This window comes from Opisthorchis viverrini (assembly GCF_000715545.1).
Source record: "Opisthorchis viverrini unplaced genomic scaffold opera_v5_13, whole genome shotgun sequence".
Lineage (NCBI taxonomy): Eukaryota > Metazoa > Platyhelminthes > Trematoda > Opisthorchiida > Opisthorchiidae > Opisthorchis > Opisthorchis viverrini.
The window spans coordinates 809,904-831,665 of NW_008751669.1; the positions used below are offsets into that span (position 1 = coordinate 809,904).

Here is a 21,762-nt window from a genome sequence, read left to right on the forward strand (position 1 = left end):
TTCTTTTCTTTACAATGTGGCTTTCAAATAAGTCATGGTTGTACGGCAGTGAAGCATCGGTGTTGAACACTGATGTCTGTCGGTCGATGATGATGATGATGCGGAAAATCCATGGTGGCTCATCTGATAAAGCTTATTTGTGCTACATTGAACGAAGAGAAGGCGTCTGCTGAATGAAGCATGTCGATAGTTGTCCCTATCTTCAGAAAGGGTGCGCGGACGCTGTGCGAATACCACCGTGGCATCGAAGATGCTTTTTGGTCGTATCCTTCGAAGGTTGACTGAACACAGGGAGAGACAGATCCGTTCCGTCCAGCAAGAGGTTGCATCAATCATATCTTCACCCTCCGACAGAACAGCGACACTGCTTCCACCGACCAACATTGGTTGTTTTTCTTGATCTGAAAGCTGCCTTTGACCCCCTTTGACCCAAGCACTATGGCGGTGTCTGTGGAGCAAAGGTGTCCCCCATAAATTCTTGACTTTCAATAGGGCGCTGTACGCTAACTCACGCGGCAGTGTGGAAGCCTACGGGAAGCTCTCGCCTGAGTTCACCACATTAAGGGATGTGAGGCAAGGCTGTCCTCTTTCACCTTTCCTCTTCAACTTCGTCATTGATGCGACCACGGAAGACTCACTACCAGCCTGTAATGCCTGTGGGGTCGAAGTGCTCCCGGGGCCTCCACTCACAGACATTGAGTACACAGACGACGTAGCTTTTCTTGGATCTGACCCCGTGGTAATTCCAACAATATTAAATTATCTGAGTAGTTCTGCCTCACGGTTTGGCATGCGTTTCACACCTGCAAAGTGTACAGTACTACTGGAAGACTGGGTGGGCTCGAACATTAGTCTCACGCTTGCGGATGAACCGATTGAGGTATTGTGTTGGGCAGCAGTATCAATACAGGTGACCTCGCGAAAGGTGACATTTTGATCTGGATTGGGAAAGCCAGAACAGCTTTTGTGAACCTGCGTCACCTGTGGCGTAGGCGTGACATCAGCTTGTCCGTCAAGTTTACAATGCTGCGGTACTCTCCATACTACTATACGGATCAGAAACCTGGCGCGCTGAGGACGCCAAAATAATTTCAGTGTTTGACCATCGGTGTCTTCGGAGCATTGCCCGAGTCTGGAGGGAACACCGGATCAGCAATGCTGAAAGTTGGCGAATGGTATTCGGGCGAAATAACTCACCCTCGATAGATGAACTGATCCCACTGCATCGGTTGCGTTGGCTTGGCCACTTGCTGCGTATGCCAGTCGACCGAATTCCTCGAAGGGCCCTTTTCGCACAACCACGTGAAGGGTGGAAGAGAGCCACAGGCGGTCAAACAACGACTTGGCAGCGAAGTATAGAAGCCGTTACCAGCAAACTCAGCTGCGCAAGTCACTGCCGTCTTCCTGGATGGGGACCCCGAGACGGGCCACATCAATGGTTGTAGACATTGTCTGATATGGCCCAGTCGCTCCCTCAATGGAACTCGTGCATCCAGGCTAACGCCTTTAAAGTATAGCTCCATTCCCAATGCCCCACTTGACAGTCCACTGACAGTGCTGTATTTACGCACTAATTTATCCGCTCCCGCCTCCAATGCGCAGCCATCTATCCTGCCTCCCCAAATCATAGGTGAACTAAACTGCCAATTACAACCACTGTACAAGTACGCTGTTCGTACAGCTGACAATGATGATTTTGCCTGAGCTGTGTACTTAAGGAGGAGAAGGCAAACAACACGAAGGACCTTGGACTAGCAAAACAGAGCAGGCCACGGATGCTTAGATCATTGGAAAGGCACCAAAACAACGCTACCTAACTGGGAAGTAATTGTCGCCCATTTAGGTCATCACGCGAAACTCAAACACGGAAGTATTTTCATCGAAACTTAAACAAAAGTTACCTTTCAAAGATAAACGTATTCATTCAAGGGACATTCGTCCATGGTGGAATGAGCAAATCAATCAGACCCTTGGATAGGGACAGTGCATTTTCCCTTTGTATTATCAAAATGACATGTCAGGGTCCACAAAATAGTATTAAACTTCCCTGACCGATAGAAGCTGAACTCTTTGGTTGCCGCTGAATTTCTTCACTGACCACAATATTGGGACATTAAACTAGTAACAAACTTCTATTCTAGTATTTTGCTAGCAATAAGGCTGTTTTTTTCGAATTCCTGAGGAGTCTGGTTTTTCAGGAGGGGCATACACTGCCCTCTTTATGAACTTGGCATTAAGTGGACTGCTATCTCGAATAGACAAACTGTACGTTGTGCAGCACTTTGCTTGCACCTGATGTAACGTTTCTGCTGGGTCTATCAAGTGTCTTGTACATCTATCATTTGCGTGGTTAGCAGCACAGTGGAAATTACATACTACCGTAGCGAGAGAAAAAAGGGAAGATTCTCTAAGGCCCTCACCGACCGGTTTGTGACAGTATTCAGACGTGCAGTTTGAGAATTGTGCAAGACGACTTCGTTGGGAGAGTTCTGTGGTGGCCTTCACCAACCAATACTCCACTGAATGTTACCTCACAGAAAACTCTGCGTAAAATCAACTAAGACTACATCTGTGTGGTGTGACAGTTCACATGCCATGTACCACGTGGTTTCTAAGTCCTTATAAGCAAAACCGCTTTGCGTCTAGCCAGGTAGGTCTTCGGTTTCAAGTGGTTATTTTTATTTCCCATCACTCCATGGACCTTCTACCACATAGGGTGAGGTGTAATAATGCCTCTTGGTGGATAGTGGTGAGACGTAAGCAGTACCTATCCCAACCATTCCAATTTGACAAGCTTGTCTCCTGTTGTATTGAGTCCGATTCGTAACTAGGTACTCACTATCGTTTATTTTTGAAGAGCATGGTCACAAACATGAAAATTAAATTCAGGCGATAAATGTTGAACGGTGTATAGGAGAATATTAGATAAAACAGGGTTAACGTCCCATTTGTCCACCAACAATTCCAAGTGGACAACATAGATTACAAGTTAAGTAAGAATGTTTGGTATGAAACACGCATGTAAAGACAAGCAACTGAAGAGAGTACAAATAATGTCACATGCTCTTCAAGCTGGAGTAAACGACAGCACAGTGGAGACTCGCACATCAGGCACAAAATGTTCGTCATACTGAGTCCGGTGTGGAAGCCAGTGGCAAGAATGAACACTCAACACCATGTCCCATACATAAAAGTGTCGTAAGTACACAAAGATCTGGGAATGGTGAGCAACTGCAAGTCACTGAACGCGGCCTTAGGAAGTTTCAGTCCAATAACAGCCGTGGCGGATTGAGGAAAGCAGACGCGTGATATGAAATGATCGTCGGTTGTGGACCAAAAAGTCAACTTCACGTTGCATCTAGGGCTGAGATGATGCCGTAGGAATAATCTTCAGCACGATTCTTCTGGTTCTCATTCCGAACAGTCACTCGACCCTCTCGAACAGCGATTAGGTCAGGCTTGATGAAAGGCGTAGGTGCTCTCAACTCCTCGAAACCGGTGTATCTCAGGCAACAGAGATGTTTCGCAAGTTCCCTTGCAACTCACTTATGACGAGCATATCTAGAATCATGCGTAATCCAGTAGGACTGTAGGATATGCACCAAACTCTCCGGTTGGCTACGTTTTCCTCCACAGTGTATCGTTTGGCTACCATGACCACGCCGGGCGCTTCTAACTCTTGTCCTAAGCACGTTGCACAGGAACTGGATACCTAGGGTAAACATCCAGGGGAACGTTCGTTCTGGAAGCGCAAGTTGTCGATTCAAGAGGGTCACAGCAAACGACTCTTGTAAATCGCGACTGTCCACACTGCTGTGCAAACTGTCGCCCAAAGCAACCACCAGCTCTTCCTTGATGTTCGCACCTTGGACTCGAATTGGAGGGCTGGGATACTGGAACCCTTACGAAATACGGAGTCATCGACCATATTGCGTAGTGCTCGGCACCGGATAGACAGGAGCTTTTCCATACACGCTCTCCACTGCATCGGGATGGTTGCACTGAGACTTGGAATATCAGGTTTCCCATGTTTACCGGCGTGGATGTAGCTTATCCGGGTGTCCCTCGGTAGACGTAGCCTGCCACAAATAGATTACCTGGTGTAATTGTCCAACCTTTTGACTGGACGGTGGACTTGGCGGAGTACGGGTGCATATGTCAGCCTTGGTATCAAGTAGTTACTTGTGATCTTCATTCTTTGATAGGGCTTCAACGTGGCACGCGTCACCTCATGAAACAGTTTGAGAAACTGCTGTCGATGGTTTCAAGCTGTCCGTGGTTGAAGACCCCTTTCCCCTTGGAAGTAAGGGGAATGTCCGAATACGTTACAGTGTCTGTCAAACCCAGATGATTGGTGAGTTCCTCGTCGAAGCAAAAAAGTTCGACTGAGACCGCTGTTGCCCGATGTTTTCTATCCCTACAAGTCGCCGTTGCTTTCGTCTTTCGAGCGTTGATCTTCATACCAGTTTCTCCAAACTCGACCGCAGCAGCTTCAAGCTACGCCTGACCTTTTGCACATACAACCTAGTCGTCAGCGAAGGCAAAACCGTCCAATAAGTTGTCATAAATCTGAAATCTTAGTTGCGGCATCGACAATCCAAGAACCTCATTCATTGTCATGGTAAACAATATTGGGGAGAGTGGATCTCCTGCCTCATACCTCTGTGGTAGTGAATCCCGGAATCGGGAAAAACTGCTACAGCGTACTCATAGGACTGTGCGATGTGTCGAACTAGATGTGAGGGTGCTCCAAACGCCTCGGCACATCTGACAATGGTGTCACGCGAAACCGAATCAAACGCCTTCAAGATATCAACAAACGCCAAACTGAGGTTAGAAGTAGTCACTGAAGAGTGACGAAGCAAGGCGTGTGACAGCGACGTACCTTCTAAACATTCGTCTCGGTGTAGAAGTGCAAACTGGATTGAGAGCAGTTGCAATTTACGACCTCAGCGATCAGCAAGCACCTTAGTAAAGCGTCGAGCAAGAATGGATGACACGGAGTTCGGTCTCAGTTGATCCATTGAAGTCGCGTTTGGGGCCCCCGGAACTAGGGTAATACGAGCACGACGCAGATGCGGCCTACAACCCACAGACAATAAGAGCAAGTTGAAATACCCAATGAGGGCACTGGCATTGAACCGGCGAGGTATCTTGGGTGTGGGCTTGTCCAGGCCTGAGGATGAATTGCCCATTAAACGAATCGCACGACCGACTTCCTCACCTGTAATTGGCTGGATCGAACTCCAATCGGATGGTAGCTTTGTGCGACTTGGCTGGCTATCCACCTATTTTGGAGCGGAGAGCACCTATCTCCACTACTGCTTGGCGTCCAGAGGTAGGCCGCAGTTTCCTTTGTATGGATCCTTCCAGGACCCATCGAGCACAGCAGACGCTGCATCTTTCCGCCTTGGTGGTATAGTCTGGAGGGTAGCGTAGTCGGCTCGGTGGATCTGCTTTCGTTCAGCCGGTACACGATGGGCCAGCTTGCGGCGGTGTCGGGAGACCGGATTCCACGTGTGGAAATGTCTTAGAGGCATGGAAGTTTAGAAGTGATAGGAATTGCTCCGATGTCATGATGCCAGACTGCAGCCCTCGGGCAAATGCCAAAAGGTCAAGACTAGCGTGTGAACTGTCAGCATGTGATTCCAAAGGTGACAGGGCGCAATCCACGGTTGTTCAAACCTGACGCTATAGTTATCAGACTCTGACGAACAGGCCGCTGTTTGACCAGTGGTTTGGTGAAGGTCTCCAGATGATGGTTCGCTTGCTGGTTAAGCACATGCAACCTGATTTCGACGATGTTGACCGATCAGCCAGGGAAATATTGCTCCAATGTCAGGAACAGCACGGTTTGCGTGTCACAAGATGGCTGTAAATTTTTAGTCAGGCGCAAGAGTGATTGTGACTCTGTTGGGACCAGTGGACACCGGAATTATTCACTCGACCAAGCTGATCTGCATTATGCTGGGTGTTGTGTTCGTGCCGCTTTGCTTTTTCAGGCCACTCTTCGGAAAAGGCGGGCTGACTAGCGGGCGCAGGCTGACTGGGTGACCACGTTCGTGCCAACACTTCCATTGTCGTGAACTCAATGGTGAGTTACCAGGCGAGCTTTCGATTTGCAGCACTTGCCACATTCCTGACACTGTGCCCCACGCGTCTCTCCTCTGTATAGGTTAGAACTGGTGTGGAGATGCCGGGTCATTCATATTATACATTAATGAAAGTAACAGCACATTGAACTCAGTGGTGAGTTACCAGGCGAGCTTTCGATTTGCAGCACTTGCCACATTCCTGACACTGTGCCCCACGCGTCTCTCCTCTGTATAGGTTAGAACTGGTATGGAGATGCCGGGTCATTCATATTATACATTAATGAAAGTAACCAGCACATTGAAACCAAACAGGATGGTTAGCCCTGTCTGTACTTGAACTCTTAGCTCACCCAGTTTGGCTTCTAGGCTACCCAGTCGGCATCAGCGTGTGGGGGTTCAGCGCGCCTACCGAACATCACACATTCATCACTAAGCTACCGTTGCCAGCTAACAATTTCTATGCTATGAATACGGTAGCTCTTCAGGTCTCTACATGAAATCAGCTGCGACTCACAGCCACAAAGCATGGCTGTTACTAAGCGTGATATGAATTCATCCCTCACATCGTTAATAAGGCGCACTATTGAACAGGTTCCTTGGAGCTTTTCTAGAGCACAGCTTCCTCCAAAGGGGAACACCTCAGAGGAAGAGACTATTTGCCCTGTCCTGAGACGTGGTCTCCCTGTCGGAGGATTGTGTACTAATTGGTGGCTGAAGAGAATTCTGCTGTGAACTGTCCTCACAGGAGTTCCCCTTTTGAGGAGAATGCTGTTTTTGACAAACTCTTAAATAGCTTCCCACCTTATTCAGAAACCACTGAAACCAACTGCCACCCGTATTTAGGGTAACTGGTTGATGCTCTATTGATCGATACACACAGAACTGCGGAAGGGAACATGGCGACGATGTGTATTGAAGGGAGAGATATGCGAATGGTTCCACAGCGGTTGTCACCACGTCGCTCTGTATTCGGTCTGCAACCGGATCCGTACAGTACTACCTGACCTTGATATAAGCTTGATCTTTGCGTATACACAAGGACTACTGCACTTGGGTGAGTCATGCATCTTTGTTGGTCAGCGTGTTCAAATCAGTTAGCCTGATAGTTCATAATTCCAAGGCACACTAATACAACATTCCGAGTCACTCACTGGTGGGTAAAAAAAGAGTGAGTATATAAATACCTCAGGAAGAATCAGATTGGCTCCGCTTTTTGGTTACTTCCTAGTTACATAAGCCTCCGTTCGTAGTGTGTGTACAGTTAGGATATTTCGTTTCATTATCCCATGGTTTTCCTTTCAATTCACTTTGTGAAAATGGAGTAGTCCCCCTTCAAGATGAGAGAGAAGTGTTTTTGGCAGTCTAAAGCATTCTCATATGTCAGTCAAAAAAAACTTGGGGAGTAACTAGAAATATCGTATGGGATCTTTTTGTCCTCTTTAGGAAATCGTTTTTGACTGTTGTGCAGTCGCTCTTTACCAGGTCGCTATTTCCATGCACAGCTGTGTGGAACCAGTGAAGTGCAAAATGGTGCTGGAAGAATAACCAACTGGTTCCTATATGCTGAAATCGATTAGGCAGGCCAACTACGGCAGTAGATCACGTCAGAATTACGTGCACAGCGATGTTCTGCTCAATGTCAGCAGCAATATTCACAAGGATTCGTTTGATCTTCAAATTTGGCGATCGATAATGTTGGCGGATTGAACGTGCTAGAGTCTCCTTAACTAAGTAGATGAGAAGGGATTTGATCACTTGCTGTTGTGTTATATGCATTGCAGGGCGTGCTTATCTGCCGGTACTCCTCTTGGCAGGTGTATTAGCTGAGCCTGATTTTGTCAGTCGATGGCAAGTGAAATCTTCATCCGGTGCTTGTAATGTGCTCTCCAAAGGGGTGGTGTTTATCTCACGGACCACCAATCAGCTACGCGGGTGACCTCAATGTGACCGTCTACTTTTGTTTCAGCTTCCGAGTGCATTCATCATTTGGCACAAATACTGAGTTACGGCAGTGAACACTGATTTCATGCGATGATGATGGCGTGCTTATCTGCCGGTACTCCTCTTGGCAGGTGTATTAGCTGAGCCTGATTTTGTCAGTCGATGGCAAGTGAAATCTTCATCCGGTGCTTGTAATGTGCTCTCCAAAGGGGTGGTGTTTATCTCACGGACCACCAATCAGCTACGCGGGTGACCTCAATGTGACCGTCTACTTTTGTTTCAGCTTCCGAGTGCATTCATCATTTGGCACAAATACTGAGTTACGGCAGTGAACACTGATTTCATGCTGTCGATGATGATGACCTCTACTGGGTGTCTTGGAGCGAGAGAGCATTGTTTAGTTGGATGCGTGGGCTCTCTACGGTCTTGGTACATTGTTTCAGTCGGTGAATAATTCGTTGCCGATTGAGATCCAGTGTCAAGCTCTGGGAATAGTTGTGCCGATATGCCAGATACCGGGGTATCCTCTTCATAGGCAGTATTCTGCAGGTTGAATGGAATGATGAGGCAAACTCTTTAGGAACATACAGTTTCCCTTAACGAAAAATGAGATAAATGATCCCGAACGGTTTTGACATTATGCAGTCATATTGTTTCCAAAAACAGCTGGAAACCAACATCATATATTCCTAAGATGATCTTTCGCTAGCGTACGCTCTGTAACAAATTCAATAATTGAAGTGATTTTCGGTCTTGAGTGTTCAGCATACAACCACTATATCTGATAAAGGTATCTGTTCTATCCTACATCAGTTAATGGTTTACGAATGCGTGTCGACTAACAACGAGCGTTAGGATGAATAGAACCAGCTCTCACTACTCCACGGCTAGCCGACTTTTCACTCTACAGACCGATTAACTTTCAGTTCAGTTACGTCAGTGGCAATTCCCCAGCCAACCCACTCTACGAAACTGGGACGCTCAAATTAAGATGCAACTAATACACAGTAATTTGGCGTCCATCCTCGGCTTTGCTGTGCTTGATATATCACTGTCATGCCGAAGTCGATAATGACGGTACCCTCGCCCACTTTCGCCTGTGATTTGATTGTGAATTTTCTACTGAGTCCCACAGTATACAGGCTTTACACCCTTTAGTACCTTCACCAGGTATATTAACAATCCACCGGTTAACTTGTCACCCAACCAATTCGCAGTTTGGAATGGTTTATTGATTATTGATTTTTCATTCTACTAACTTGAAGTCTGCGGTAGGTGTAGAACCGATCTTCGTCATCCAAAATTTTCAACGCTGAATTCGTGCATTGAGACGTAACCGGCTTAGCGCCGTCATGTGACAATGCCATGGAAATGCAAAGCGATGCGCTAACAGGCACGTTCTAGACAGTTTTCTGTAGGTAACTTGCTCAGTCGTGTGAAAGTTAAAACTGCACGATCGACGTTCCCACGTCCACACAGCTCTTCAACCAAGAGGGTATTCAAAAGACCCACATCCAAATTGATGGATAATTTTGGTGATGGACCCAAGTCTTTTTTGCGGATGAGTTTGAGTGATCTTGTTGGCACAGACATAGTGCCGAATCGTGCACCAAGAGATTTTCCTCAGAGCCCAAATTTCTTCCATGCTTTTCGGTTCCTGTGAATGCACATTGTTTTTGTATCTTATCGATCATTTTTCCATAAAAAATAGTTTTCCTTATAAGAAACCAGGACGACTTTTGGGAGGCGCTTCGGGACCCCTTTGGGTTGGTACTCTCTGAGTATGGAGCCATCGTACTTCACCCTGCCATCGCTACTTCGCATCTGCCACAAACCAACACCCCGAAAAAGCCCCCTTATGTGGGCGTTTTTTGTTGTTCACGGGACAGCTGATGCAAACCACGCTAGAGTGTTCAACATTGTTCCAATGGTTTGATTCGTCAGGTGAAAAGGTATTCGTATGGCTACTTCAGCTACAAAAGTTAGCATGCATTCCACGAATAACATTAAGGGTTGTTTGGTTCCAAACTCGAGCATTATATAAACTTACTTACTCTTAACTTTTCAACATGCTAATTTTATCTTGTTTGGAAAGCACTTGTCGTCCGTTTGCAACATTGCTTTCATGTCAGACAACATTCAATGCTGAACAAAGTCGAGACAACTGGATACTTCAAGGCTGTGCAATCAACAACAATTATCAGAGGTGACACAGTATACCCACCTCTGTTTTTTGTCGCTACGGACCGCTTTCCATCCGTTTTGACCGCCGTACGTCAGCCGCTTAATGGTCCCAAATCCCGCTTGCACCGACTGATTTACATCAAATTACAGAGCTAATTTTATGGACTACCCTCCTACATTATCCTAGCTCCCGGAGCAGCCTTTTCCTTAGAAATCGTCGGGTGTTGAAGCCACACATATGTGCAGCGGTTTGATTACTTCGACGTCGTTAGGGACGCTTATATGCATCTTGCAATCGCCTTACAGCGCTCTGTTGATTTGTAAACATACTGAAACTAACTACGAAGCAGGAATCCGTTGCTTCTTGATGCTACTTATAACGACCTGATCAAATAGTAAAATTGTGGTGGTAAACGTTTGGTGGTCGTATCATTTTGCCCCGGGAGAGTATATCTCCCGGAAGACACTAGTTTTGCTCTGCTCCCAAGGACTGCTCTGCAGACGATGGCGAGGGTTAGTGGAACATCCAAGTTATTAGCGTAGTATGTTGGTCTCCTTATTTGATCTCTCGTACGGTGTTTACTGAGTTTTCCACTTCAGCTGTTAATTTTACCTGGTTACGGGATTCGATTGTGGATTTCACAAATCTTGCAACCATTTACAATTAATCAAAAGACGTCCAGAAGTTTTCGAGCGTCCAGAACACTACCTGCCTGGGAGCTCGTGACTGAAATGTCAGCCGATCGTCGTTCCAGACGTCCTGCCAGTCAGTGATACTGCTCTGTTCATACGCGATACTTCAGGAGCGTCCAGCGCCCGTTGGTGGAGTAGTGGTAACACGCCCGTTCCCATGTCAGGGATCCGGAGTTCAAATATCGGCACCATGCACCATTACTAGATTAACCTTTTGATTACGGCTACGTAAGATAATTGTCGCGCTTTAACCCTTACGCCAATGATTTTATTGTGCTGGTGTCTGCCTTTGGATATGCCCATCGTGTCGAACTATCCGAGCAGGATGGTCAGAGCCACAAACAGTCTGAATGCAGCTGTTTGTGGGACCGCCTGAACAAAGTCTGAACTGAATAGTGGGGTCTAAGGCCTAAAGAGCCATTGATTTGAGGGACAAGTGTCCGGTCGAATAATAAATTGGCGGAGGGCGTGGCCCACAAAGAATATCCTTGGTCGATGTGAGAAAATTCCTCGGCCGTAACATCTGGTTCCTTAATTTTCAAAAACGTACGACGTCGGATCACAGGCACTATCCTGTAGGTGTGCCAACGTTTCTCAGGTTGATGTTATTAATTGGATTGTGGGGTACTAACGCCTGTGAGAAGCATATGACTGGTGTCTGTCGATCATGATTTTACTTCGATCAGAGGTTTAGCCACCTCGTGCACTAACTACAGAGGCAATAATCTTGCATCCTACATACGACCTTAAACTGATCCTGTTTGTTGATTTATGTCAACACGACAAGTCAGGACAAGAAAGGAAATGGGTGTCTCATTCTGTTCCGGACTATGTTAGTTGCATTTTCACATTACGTGTCCTGGCACACTAACCAGCAGCAGCTGGCAATTTTAGTTTCGATGTGAATAATGTTTTGGGTTAAGGCGGCCCGAACGCGCTGTGTACATGTTCGCCTCAGTGAAGAGTGCCAGCTTACTGAGCACTGCATGGTCACTTCTGGCGGTCAGATTTACCGCCTGCAGCGTCCTGAACATCAAGCCTGTCGATGATGCTGGATCCTCACGTTTTGTTTCGACTCCGTCGTTGATTCCGTGGTGAAAGGTGTACTCAGAGACCTCCAATTCATATCACGTGGGCTTTTCCGTGGTGGCATGCCAGCTGACAGTGGGCAGCAAAATTACACCGCTCTTTCAACTGTATGGTAGCGTGTCACTGTCAGCAATGGGTCGTATCTACAATCTAGTCTATCTATCGTACAAAGCTGTGCTCTCCATTTTCGGTTCTTGTAACTCTTTATCTCATTTTACCTTTCTTCCTTCACTTCCGTAAGTTGGCCTACTAGTGTGTTTCGTAATCCCTATTCTGGTCATTTCCTAGCTGTTCCCTTAACTACGATATATTAAGAGGTACAGTGACGTGAGATGACGTTTCAATGGGAATGGAATCACAGTCACTAGAATATTCGGGATTGCGGGTCGACGTTAGACTACTCTGTTCTCATCGGCCCATAATCTGATCAGTCAGCGCCCTGTTTTCTGCCGGTTTGGCATACAACCGTCCCATGAACGTGTTGTTCGCCCATTCCCAGTGGTTCCACTCTGCATATATGATTGCAAGCACGGCTTTATCTAGAAAATATGGGTTAAAATGCTGGTACAGCCAGACAGTTCCAATTTCACAGAAGTATGTATGAACATATTCAAGAGAACGGTGCAAGTATGCTAGTTAAGGAAAGATATTCATCACGAACCGTGGTGATATCAGCCAGAATGAGTGTCATCCTTGGGTAAGTTGATCGCTGTTTGGGCGTGCAGCATTTTTAATTGGTTGAAATGTTGACTTGTGTGTCTATTACTATCATTCCTAAGAGTTCTTTTATTTTTTCATTCCAGATTTTATCTACATTAATATGGCTGAACTGATTGAGATGCACTGGACTATGCTCATCGGTTGGCTTGCAAAGCGCAGCATCAGGCGGATCTGTATATCGTGTGGAGTGACAGCTCTGATGTTCCATCTGATCCGACGTCTTTATCAGCAGCATCAGCAGAATGAGAGGTTACGGAAGAAGCGAGACTCTGTCAAGCAGAACATCAATGCTGTGAGATCCCAACTGGCACAGGTGGACGTTACCGATGATTTACTGGCGCTCACGGACTTGGGATTGGGTGAGCTGAGCCAAAAGATTGCTTCTGGAGATGTTACACCAATCCAGTTGCTTCACGCTTTCCAGACCAAGGCACTGCAATTGTATGAGAAGGGCAATTCAGGGATTTGTGAATTCGTTCTACAGGCGCAATCCGTTTTTGAAGGTAGTTCGATTGAGGAGGAACAGGAGGAGCATTTGTCAACAATGCGAAAATCCCCACTGTACGGCATCCCGATTAGCTTGAAGGAAACATTTTGTATGAAGGGATATGACAGTACTGGAGGTCTGATTAAGCGCTGCAATTCTCCAATGGAAGAAGATTGTGTGTTGGTCACCGTATTACGGAAGGCTGGTGCTATCCCATTTGTTCGAACAACAACATCACAAGCTATGCGTGCTCTCGACGGAACGAACCCTGTGTTTGGCGACACGACCAATCCAGTCAATGCGTCTAGGATAGTTGGCGGTAGTTCGAGTGGTGAGGCGGCTTTGGTTGCACAACGTGGTGCACCTGTAGGAATCGCCAGTGATATTGGAGGTAGCACTCGTATCCCCGCGGCATTTTGTGGTCTGGCCAGTTTGAAGCCCACGGTGAATAGACTGAGTTCAGTGGGTTGTCTTAATCTGGCAAGGCACTCGGTTCTTGTGTTACAAGCTTGTCCGGGTCCTGTAGCGAGAAAGGTAGATGATTTGGCAGGTGTACTGCGTAGTCTGCTGACGCCAGTGATGTTTGATTTGGATCCGCGCGTTCCAACTATGCCGTTTAACGAAGAAGCATTTAACGGTTCCACTAAGAAAAAATTGACAATAGGTTTCTACAGAACCTTCCGTGACCCGTGCTTGGTGCCTGCCGCTGCTGTGGTCGGTGAAGCTATAAATCACGCTGTATCTATTCTCGGAAAAGCTGGACATCGAATCGTTCGGTTCAAGCCCCCAAACCCGGCCAAGGCCTATAAACTATTCCTCCGATGCATCTTTGCTGATGGGGGCTGGGAACTGCGCCGCCTTCTATCCAACGAGCCCGTGGTATCTCATCTTCGTTTCCTCAACCTTGTGCTGTCCTCTCCGAGATGGCTAAAGTTCACTATCGACATTTTCGCCAGATTTGTTGGCTTTGGACCGGTAGCAGTTGCGCACACAATGGGTGGTCTTCGAAGTGCTCAAGCTGCAATTGATCTCCTCGTTGCTGTTCGTGAATATCAAAAGGAATTTCATAAGAGTTGGCTGGAGGCTGGAGATCTGGACGCCGTTGTTTGTCCGGCCTTTCCGTATCCGGCGCCGCCAGTAGACACACGCGCCATGTTTGTGATGCCTGGCATTGCCTATGTGTCATTGTATAATCTTGTTGATTATCCAGCTGGTACTGTGTCAACGGGATTCGTAGACCATGTAAACATCATTGAATCAAACAAGCTAGCCATTGACAAACATCTCGAGGGTGATAGGTACGGTTCAAGGATAGCTGCAATGCAGAAAGGCAGCGAAGGATTACCGGTTGTGGTTCAGGTTGTGGGAAGACCATTTCAGGAGGAAACCGTACTTCGTGTTATGCGTGTCATCGAGGAAGGCGCTTCTACTCGTGCAGGTTAACCTTTGTTCTACCTTTCTTAATTTGCAGTGATGCTCTTACTCCCTTCGTTTTATAGCAAGGTGTGCTGACTTTTAGCCTTCATATTTTCTATTAAATTACTTTCTGATCTTGGAATATACCACTGTCGATATATGTTTATTTCTGATCTTCCCAGACTCTGAGGCCAATCGTTTACGGGAGATAGATATATTCACAAAATACTGAGGTTCAGAGAATAAACGTCTACATCCAGGAAGACCTGGAAGAGAGCGCAATGTGAGCGTTATTCAGCTAGGAGCTCCGACTTTCAGTTTTACAGAAGACCCCGACAGAGTTTTTATACGTAGATGCTTTAGCGTGCAAATCGATACCCTTCTGTGCGAGGAACGTTTCGGAAGGAATCTGCTCTTGTCTAGACATATAAAATGTCTTCCAGGGTTTGCTTTAAAAGCTTTTTACAGGCACTGATATGTCTTGCCATTAAGCGAGCCGAAGTGGCAGTTTGTCGGGAAATTCCGTCTTAGGTAAACCATCTGCGAATTTCAAGATCTCTCACCTGTTCATGCTCTGTTAGGCCTGGGGTAACCGAAGTCATTGTTGTAAAGGGCGAATATGAGTGATAACTCCTCAAACTATTTACGTTACTCCAATGTGAGCGCAATCTCTGAGTGTAGCAGGATTGTACTAAATGCGCTATCTTGCGTCCACAAAGATATGTCATGTCCAGTTTGAATAAATTGTTCCTCAGCTTCCGGGTAGCCTGTGTAAAATGGAAAAAACGAATGATGTCGAAGCGGTTCCTCGAGGCATGCATCGTTTGTTAGCAATGAATTTTGGCACCGGTCTGAACGTACTGGTTTTGGTCGATGAGTTGGTTGTGCGCTGTCTGTACCGAGCAATTTTCGATGGAGAAGACCCAAACAGTTGAGTCTAAGTTGATACGAAACATTTCGTGCTGTCGCCTACCGTCCGTAGAATCGTGTAATTATGAAGAACAACCGCGTTTTTCATCTATTGCACTTCATCACTTTTTCTGACTCATAGCGTCAAAGCCGGACATGGAAAACTGTTTCGTTCGTAATCACGTGACGGGTGAAAGTACTGCTTCGCTTTAGGTGGGTATGATGCGAATCAAGAGCAGTTTTCCGCCCACCTGATAGCGTTTTCACCTATACATTGCAGTCCTGCATTATTAATCGGTGGCGTTAACATACGCACTAGGATCTGGTTATATAATTTGGTGCACGAAACATTAATAAGACCACCGAGTTCCCCTGGTCTTCGCTGCCGTCCAGCTTTGCGCATGATCCATTTTGACTTCGTAAACAGAGAACTCTTAACACCGTGTGCTGGCACAGTGTAGAGCTATCGTGAAACCACTACACTGATACGGAAGATAAGTGCTCCTGACCTGCTTTCGCCACACGAGATGTTCACGGATTCTACCAGCAATGCTCCAAGACCAAAGCTGAATCGTCCCCAATCGTTATTAGTATTCACCAACACTCCCTAGTGAGTTATTCTGTCACTATGTATGACGACTCTTTATTTTAGTCAACAGCATGGGAATTCTCGTTATAGACTGTAGATTCAAGGATTTCGGAATACACTGGGCAAATCGCACCGAAATTTTGACGATTCAAAATGTTGAATAGCAACATCCTGGTTACTCTCTTCCTTGGTTCGAACCCGACCTCTGCCTCTCGACTTCCCCTGTCTAGGCTTGGGCAACCTGGTAGTATCCCAGCCCTCGTGCTTCCTTCGTGTAGCATGGCAGCTAGGCTGAACGATTTTTTTCTCTTCCTTGGAGGCAATAGAAATAAAACTAGGAGTTCTCTACAACATGTGTACGACAGTGCAAACTGGTTGTGCCTGAGTGCCATAACTAACCAAATACGAAGTACCCCCACCAAAGGATGGGTCTCTTTCAGACGCGTCCAGTAGGTGTTCGGGTATCCTCCGCTTTGGAAGTATACAAATGCGAGGATGAATATGAAGCCCAGAGCCGGCTACGCAAAGAGTCGTACAGTATGGAATTACGAACGGAAGAAGATTATATTCACTGACGATTAAAATTACGATGCGGACGCTTTATATGGCTTCTTTTGCTAGTAGCACGGCAAAGAAGAGGGAGGTATTGGTAACGAACCTCACAATGGAGGGCCATATATGGTTCGATATCCCATTTTCATGGTGGTTAAACGGGATGTGGCTAGACCAGGCAATAGCTCACGATTATTCCTAATCAGTGTTTCAACCTCTCGTTGGCGTGTGAAGAGACAGTAGGGAAAAGGATCGATGCTTAGTGGACGGGTTCACTATTTTTCTCCAGAATACTTTATCGTCTAAATTTCTTGCACACAGCCTGCCATGTGTCCATTGAATGTCACCCGGGACAAAATGTCAAGGCTTGGGTGCATGATCTCCAATGAGTCCCATAGGCTGGTGGAATTCAAGCGCGAAGCTTCTACCTAATTTGACTAGATACACAAAACATCTTCAAGTTTTGAACCGTAAACTCATAATAGTGTCCTGCACCTTCCAAGGGCACGGCATGATGTTTGACGAGTCTGTGCATTCTAAATCAGAATTGACAAGTTCGGTGAGCATCTGGCTTGAGTGGTATTTGTTTGAAAGACTGTTTTCAAGAAATAGCGGTGACCTTAGTGAATTTTCGTACGCCATACATGCTGGCCGCCAAAGTGCATTCCATCTCAGTTTTGGGCCCGCATGATCTGGGTTCCCGAATTGTTATTTCTCTCTGCATGAGCTCTGATTTGCGTTGTTATAGAACAGATTAGATTACAACCTACCACAGACCTGTTCTGGATGTAACGTAATACGTCGTATTTAAGTTTTGCCTACGTAACCTTAGTTATTGTTTTATTGTGGCTGGCAACAGCCTAGGAATGTTACTCTGAAATGTGGGCCTTCTGTTGCGGCTCACCATTATCCAGTCCGTCCGGCAAGCCTGTTGATTATTGTGCATTTTCGATGTCGGAAGTTCGCCTGTAGACCATCACTAACCCTACCACCTCACATTAATTTTACACTGTTATATTGCGCTAATGACCTCCTCGGTTGTGTAGTTTGCTGCACAACTAGTGTGCGTGGGCGCACAAGCACAAAAGTAAAAGTTCATGAAGTCTACTTAGGGGATTGGTTTACGTTACCCTTCTTATAGATTGAACGCGAGCTCTCAATCATGATTTTCGCTGGGGAAATGACTCTGATTCCCAAAACAGCGCAGAGTTGAAAACGGACCTACTCAGTGACTGTATTCGCATATTTCTCCCGTTCACACTAACACATTTGCCTCGAACGTCGGTTGATCACAGTCTAACTACCCAAATGGACAAAAGGGCATGCAATGTGGAAAAGTTTCACTCAGACTAGGTGAACCGCCACGCCTCGTGACCACCCGGTCAACAACGAAGGAGCGCATCCAGGCGTCTATGTAACCCCAGCCACTATTCTTCACTGGGTTTTTGCAAATTAATCTAGCTTTTTTTGTTTTGCCCATCTACTGTGTTAAAATGAGTCCGGTCTGATTATATCCCGGGTGGGCCCAATGTCGGTCAGTTGTAATCTTATCGACAGAGTCCGTATGACAACTAATCCCAGCCAAGTGACATCGGACAGCTAAATGCCAGTCCGACAGAGGTACCCCGCACATGAACACACCGACATGCCTGCTAAACCAGTGTCAGATTGTGGGCAGGAACTTGACCCGCCATGTTCGTCAGTGTTGGCTAAGTGTGATAAAACTTATTTTTGGTATTGCTGTTTGATATTTCCCTCAGATATTCTATCAGTCTTCCGAACCTTCAGTATGCCTCGAAGCTACCAGCGACCAAACACATCGGGCTATTAAAAGTCCTTAACGTTAGAGGATCAGGTTTCACATGCGCACCTTAGTGCCGGTTGATCAGTCATTTTGTATTGTCGAAGCTTCCTGGTCAACTTGACCCACTGACGTTCAACTGCCTAAGCATGTCTTTGTTGTAATTAATTTGACTACTGATTTCTTCTGCCTGACCATCTGTCGGAGGTAAGGTTGCGAATCGGATGTAAATTAGGGGATTATCACCACTGGTTTGGCTAGCACCAAAGAACCGTTTATTAGTCATTGGTTCTCAATTCACTCCGTCTTGTCTTGTACGGACAGGATACACCTATAGTCGTGTTGAACTTTGCCTAAGAACAAATGTGTTATCTCACCAGTAGCTTGATGGGAAATATTCCATTGTTCAGTCCAACACGAAATTAAGCAAAGCACTCATAATAGGGAACTAACTTTATCGTACCCCTGATTCCAAGTCACCTGCTGTTGTCTCTTCCCCGTGTATGCAAGCTCGTACTTTCATTTTTAAATAATAGAACCAATAACACTAGAACCTCTCAAAATCGGCCAGAGAGAGTTCCATCGAACCGAGTCAAGTACTGCTTGAGTCTGAAAGAGGACATAGTTGGTTGCCGGAACCTACAGCAACGTCCCAGAATTCTGTGTATCGTATAGTGTTCAGGAAGTTGGAGTTCTATCTGGCTTGGGTCTTGCTTGACCTGGTTCACAATAGTAAAGTGGCAGGCCCAGTTTGGCAGGGACCTGCTGTTGTCTCTTCCCCGTGTATGCAAGCTCGTACTTTCATTTTTAAATAATAGAACCAATAACACTAGAACCTCTCAAAATCGGCCAGAGAGAGTTCCATCGAACCGAGTCAAGTACTGCTTGAGAGTCTGAAAGAGGACATAGTTGGTTGCCGGAACCTACAGCAACGTCCCAGAATTCTGTGTATCGTATAGTGTTCAGGAAGTTGGAGTTCTATCTGGCTTGGGTCTTGCTTGACCTGGTTCACAATAGTAAAGTGGCAGCTTCAGTTTTCCGTGACAGTGTGAGGAGACCCGGAATTACTCCAATCGAGATTTGAAGCCACTTTCGGTAGGTTTGGGTAGAAAATTCCAAACTTCATACTATCAACAAACTATGAGTAGCTTAGGGGGAAGGATTATTTGCAATCAGTAGACATTACATCCCATGGGAGCACGACAGGAGGATAAGTTTGCGTCGATCACACCCTGATCGGATGTATGTGGCCGAGGGTTTTGGTGTCGACCTAGTGTCCTGAAGGTCGCGAGTTCAAACCACTGGAGATTCGTGAGATACGTGTCACGGATTTCAACCGTAACTGACCAATTGCAGACCCAATTCTTAAGTAAGAAAGATCCCTATCTTCGCAGGCGGTGTGATAATAGAGTAGCTTACAGTTGGGATTCTCACACTCTGTCTTTTCTTCTATCAAAATTAATACCAGGACGTTATCATACCAAACAAAACACTGAAGATGTCCGAAGTCGCTGGATGACTGAAAATCGGCCCAAACACTAATAATACAGTAAGCTTGCAAACAATGTTCTTGTCATTCAGAGGATTCGGCTTCCTAAGCAGACTGCACATGGGTGTCTTCCGCTTGGTTATCATCTTCCATCTCGAACTGTTATGCATGTGTTGTTTTGACCACGAAAAGTTCAGCACCCCCGCTTTTTAAATTGCTATTATAAAAAAACTATTTGCCACCTTGTCGCAGAGGCAGTCACTATAAAAATTGAGTCTGTTTGCATTTTTTATGATGAGGACAAGTTCGTATAGCAGAAAAAGCTGTCCATGACTGCAAGCCGGGTCACTTGCTCTGTATGGATTCAGGGTAATTCTGAGTTAATAATGTGTCGAAGCTCTCACTCCGAAGATCTCTCAGAGATATAGTCACTCTCGAAATTATTTCACATTGCTCGCATTTGAAAGAGCAGGAGCGCACGAAGAGCGAATTCGTCGGTCTGCATAAGATCTGGCAAAGCTCTATTCCTAAACGGCTGCGGCAGATAAGCCTACATAGCAGCGCCTTTACAATTTTGAATATAAACAGAACAGTGGGGTGATTAAACATCGGCTTATTCCACTTGAGCCCCGAATCATTAAAGAGGTGCCCCATTGATTGGGCCACATACTCACCGGTAATCCGTTCAGCACTATCGAGAAGAACCTTTTTATTTTGTGTCCGAGATAGAGTAAAGCAGAAATGGTCCTTACTTTCTGTCCTATCTAACTATGTCATTGAACAGATGGCGGATAATGTCCTCGATGGTTACAGTGGCATATCACTTACCGCAGATACTGGGATCCCGATCGGGAATAGAATTATGACATCTTTTTGTTAGGCAATGACTCGGATAGTTTTTCTGCTTATCTAGCTCGGTCTCGAAATCAACGCTTTCAAGATCAATGCTTTCTTTACATTCTCTACGAGCTCTAAGCCATCACTCAGCCTGGGAGTCTCTGATAGCAAAATGGTTCCTATGTTGAACTATCCCGGCTCCTACATCTTGGCCCAGGCTAGTTAGTGTTTGAGATGAGGTTGCGAGCTAATGGTGCCGCATGACTTAATCCGAAGAATGGGTCTAGAAGCAAGATATATTAAGTCGCGTCCTTTCTGGAAGCAGAACCTGTCAAGCATTTTATAGGAGTGGTATTTAACCAAACTTTGATAATCATATCGGCTGAATGAATTAGTCAATCAGAAAAGATTGGCTTAGCAGATGAAAACTGAGTTCGCACATCCAGCAGGGTCAACCAAAACGATCCGGGAGTATAAGCTGGGGTCAGATGATGAGTGTGTATAGAAGGCACTCAGGCTCATGTCGGATTTCATAATTTCGCTGAGGAGTAACTGGAAACTTGGCTGTCTAATGTCTGCTTGTACGCCGATCATCTGTCTATGATAATGGACGTTTGTAACAAGACTGAGTCTTCATCCGTACAGACCTCACTGTGAAGTGTCCGGAACAGGTGATTGTGGTACGTGATGCCCACTTAAGTTTTTCGTAAGAGTCAAGGGATGAATTAAAAATTGGATTTGAGATCCCAAATATATACATAAGTTTGAAAGCACTGAACCCTTTTTAACAATATGAAATGCTTTTTTGTAGTACTGCTCCAAGGCTGCGCCGACTGGTTTCTCTTTTACTTTGAGCAACCACATGATTAGAGTGGTCAAGTGAGCACTGGCTACCGACGATAGAACCCTGTTACCGACCGTCGAGTTCACACAATGTTAATGCGACCGGCCGGTATTGGT

The 21,762-nt window shown here is 46.0% G+C and overlaps 1 protein-coding gene across 1 annotated transcript; it reads left to right on the forward strand.

Annotated features, from left to right (window-relative positions):
• Nucleotides 1-6,057: 6,057 nt before the first annotated feature.
• On the forward strand, nucleotides 6,058-14,652 carry T265_01210 (hypothetical protein; the record flags this gene model as incomplete). The annotated part of the gene is made up of 2 exons (XM_009165195.1): nucleotides 6,058-6,094; nucleotides 12,823-14,652. 2 exons carry the CDS (start codon nucleotides 6,092-6,094, stop codon nucleotides 14,650-14,652), a joined length of 1,833 nt encoding a protein of 610 aa, XP_009163459.1.
• Between the last annotated feature and the right edge of the window lie 7,110 nt (nucleotides 14,653-21,762).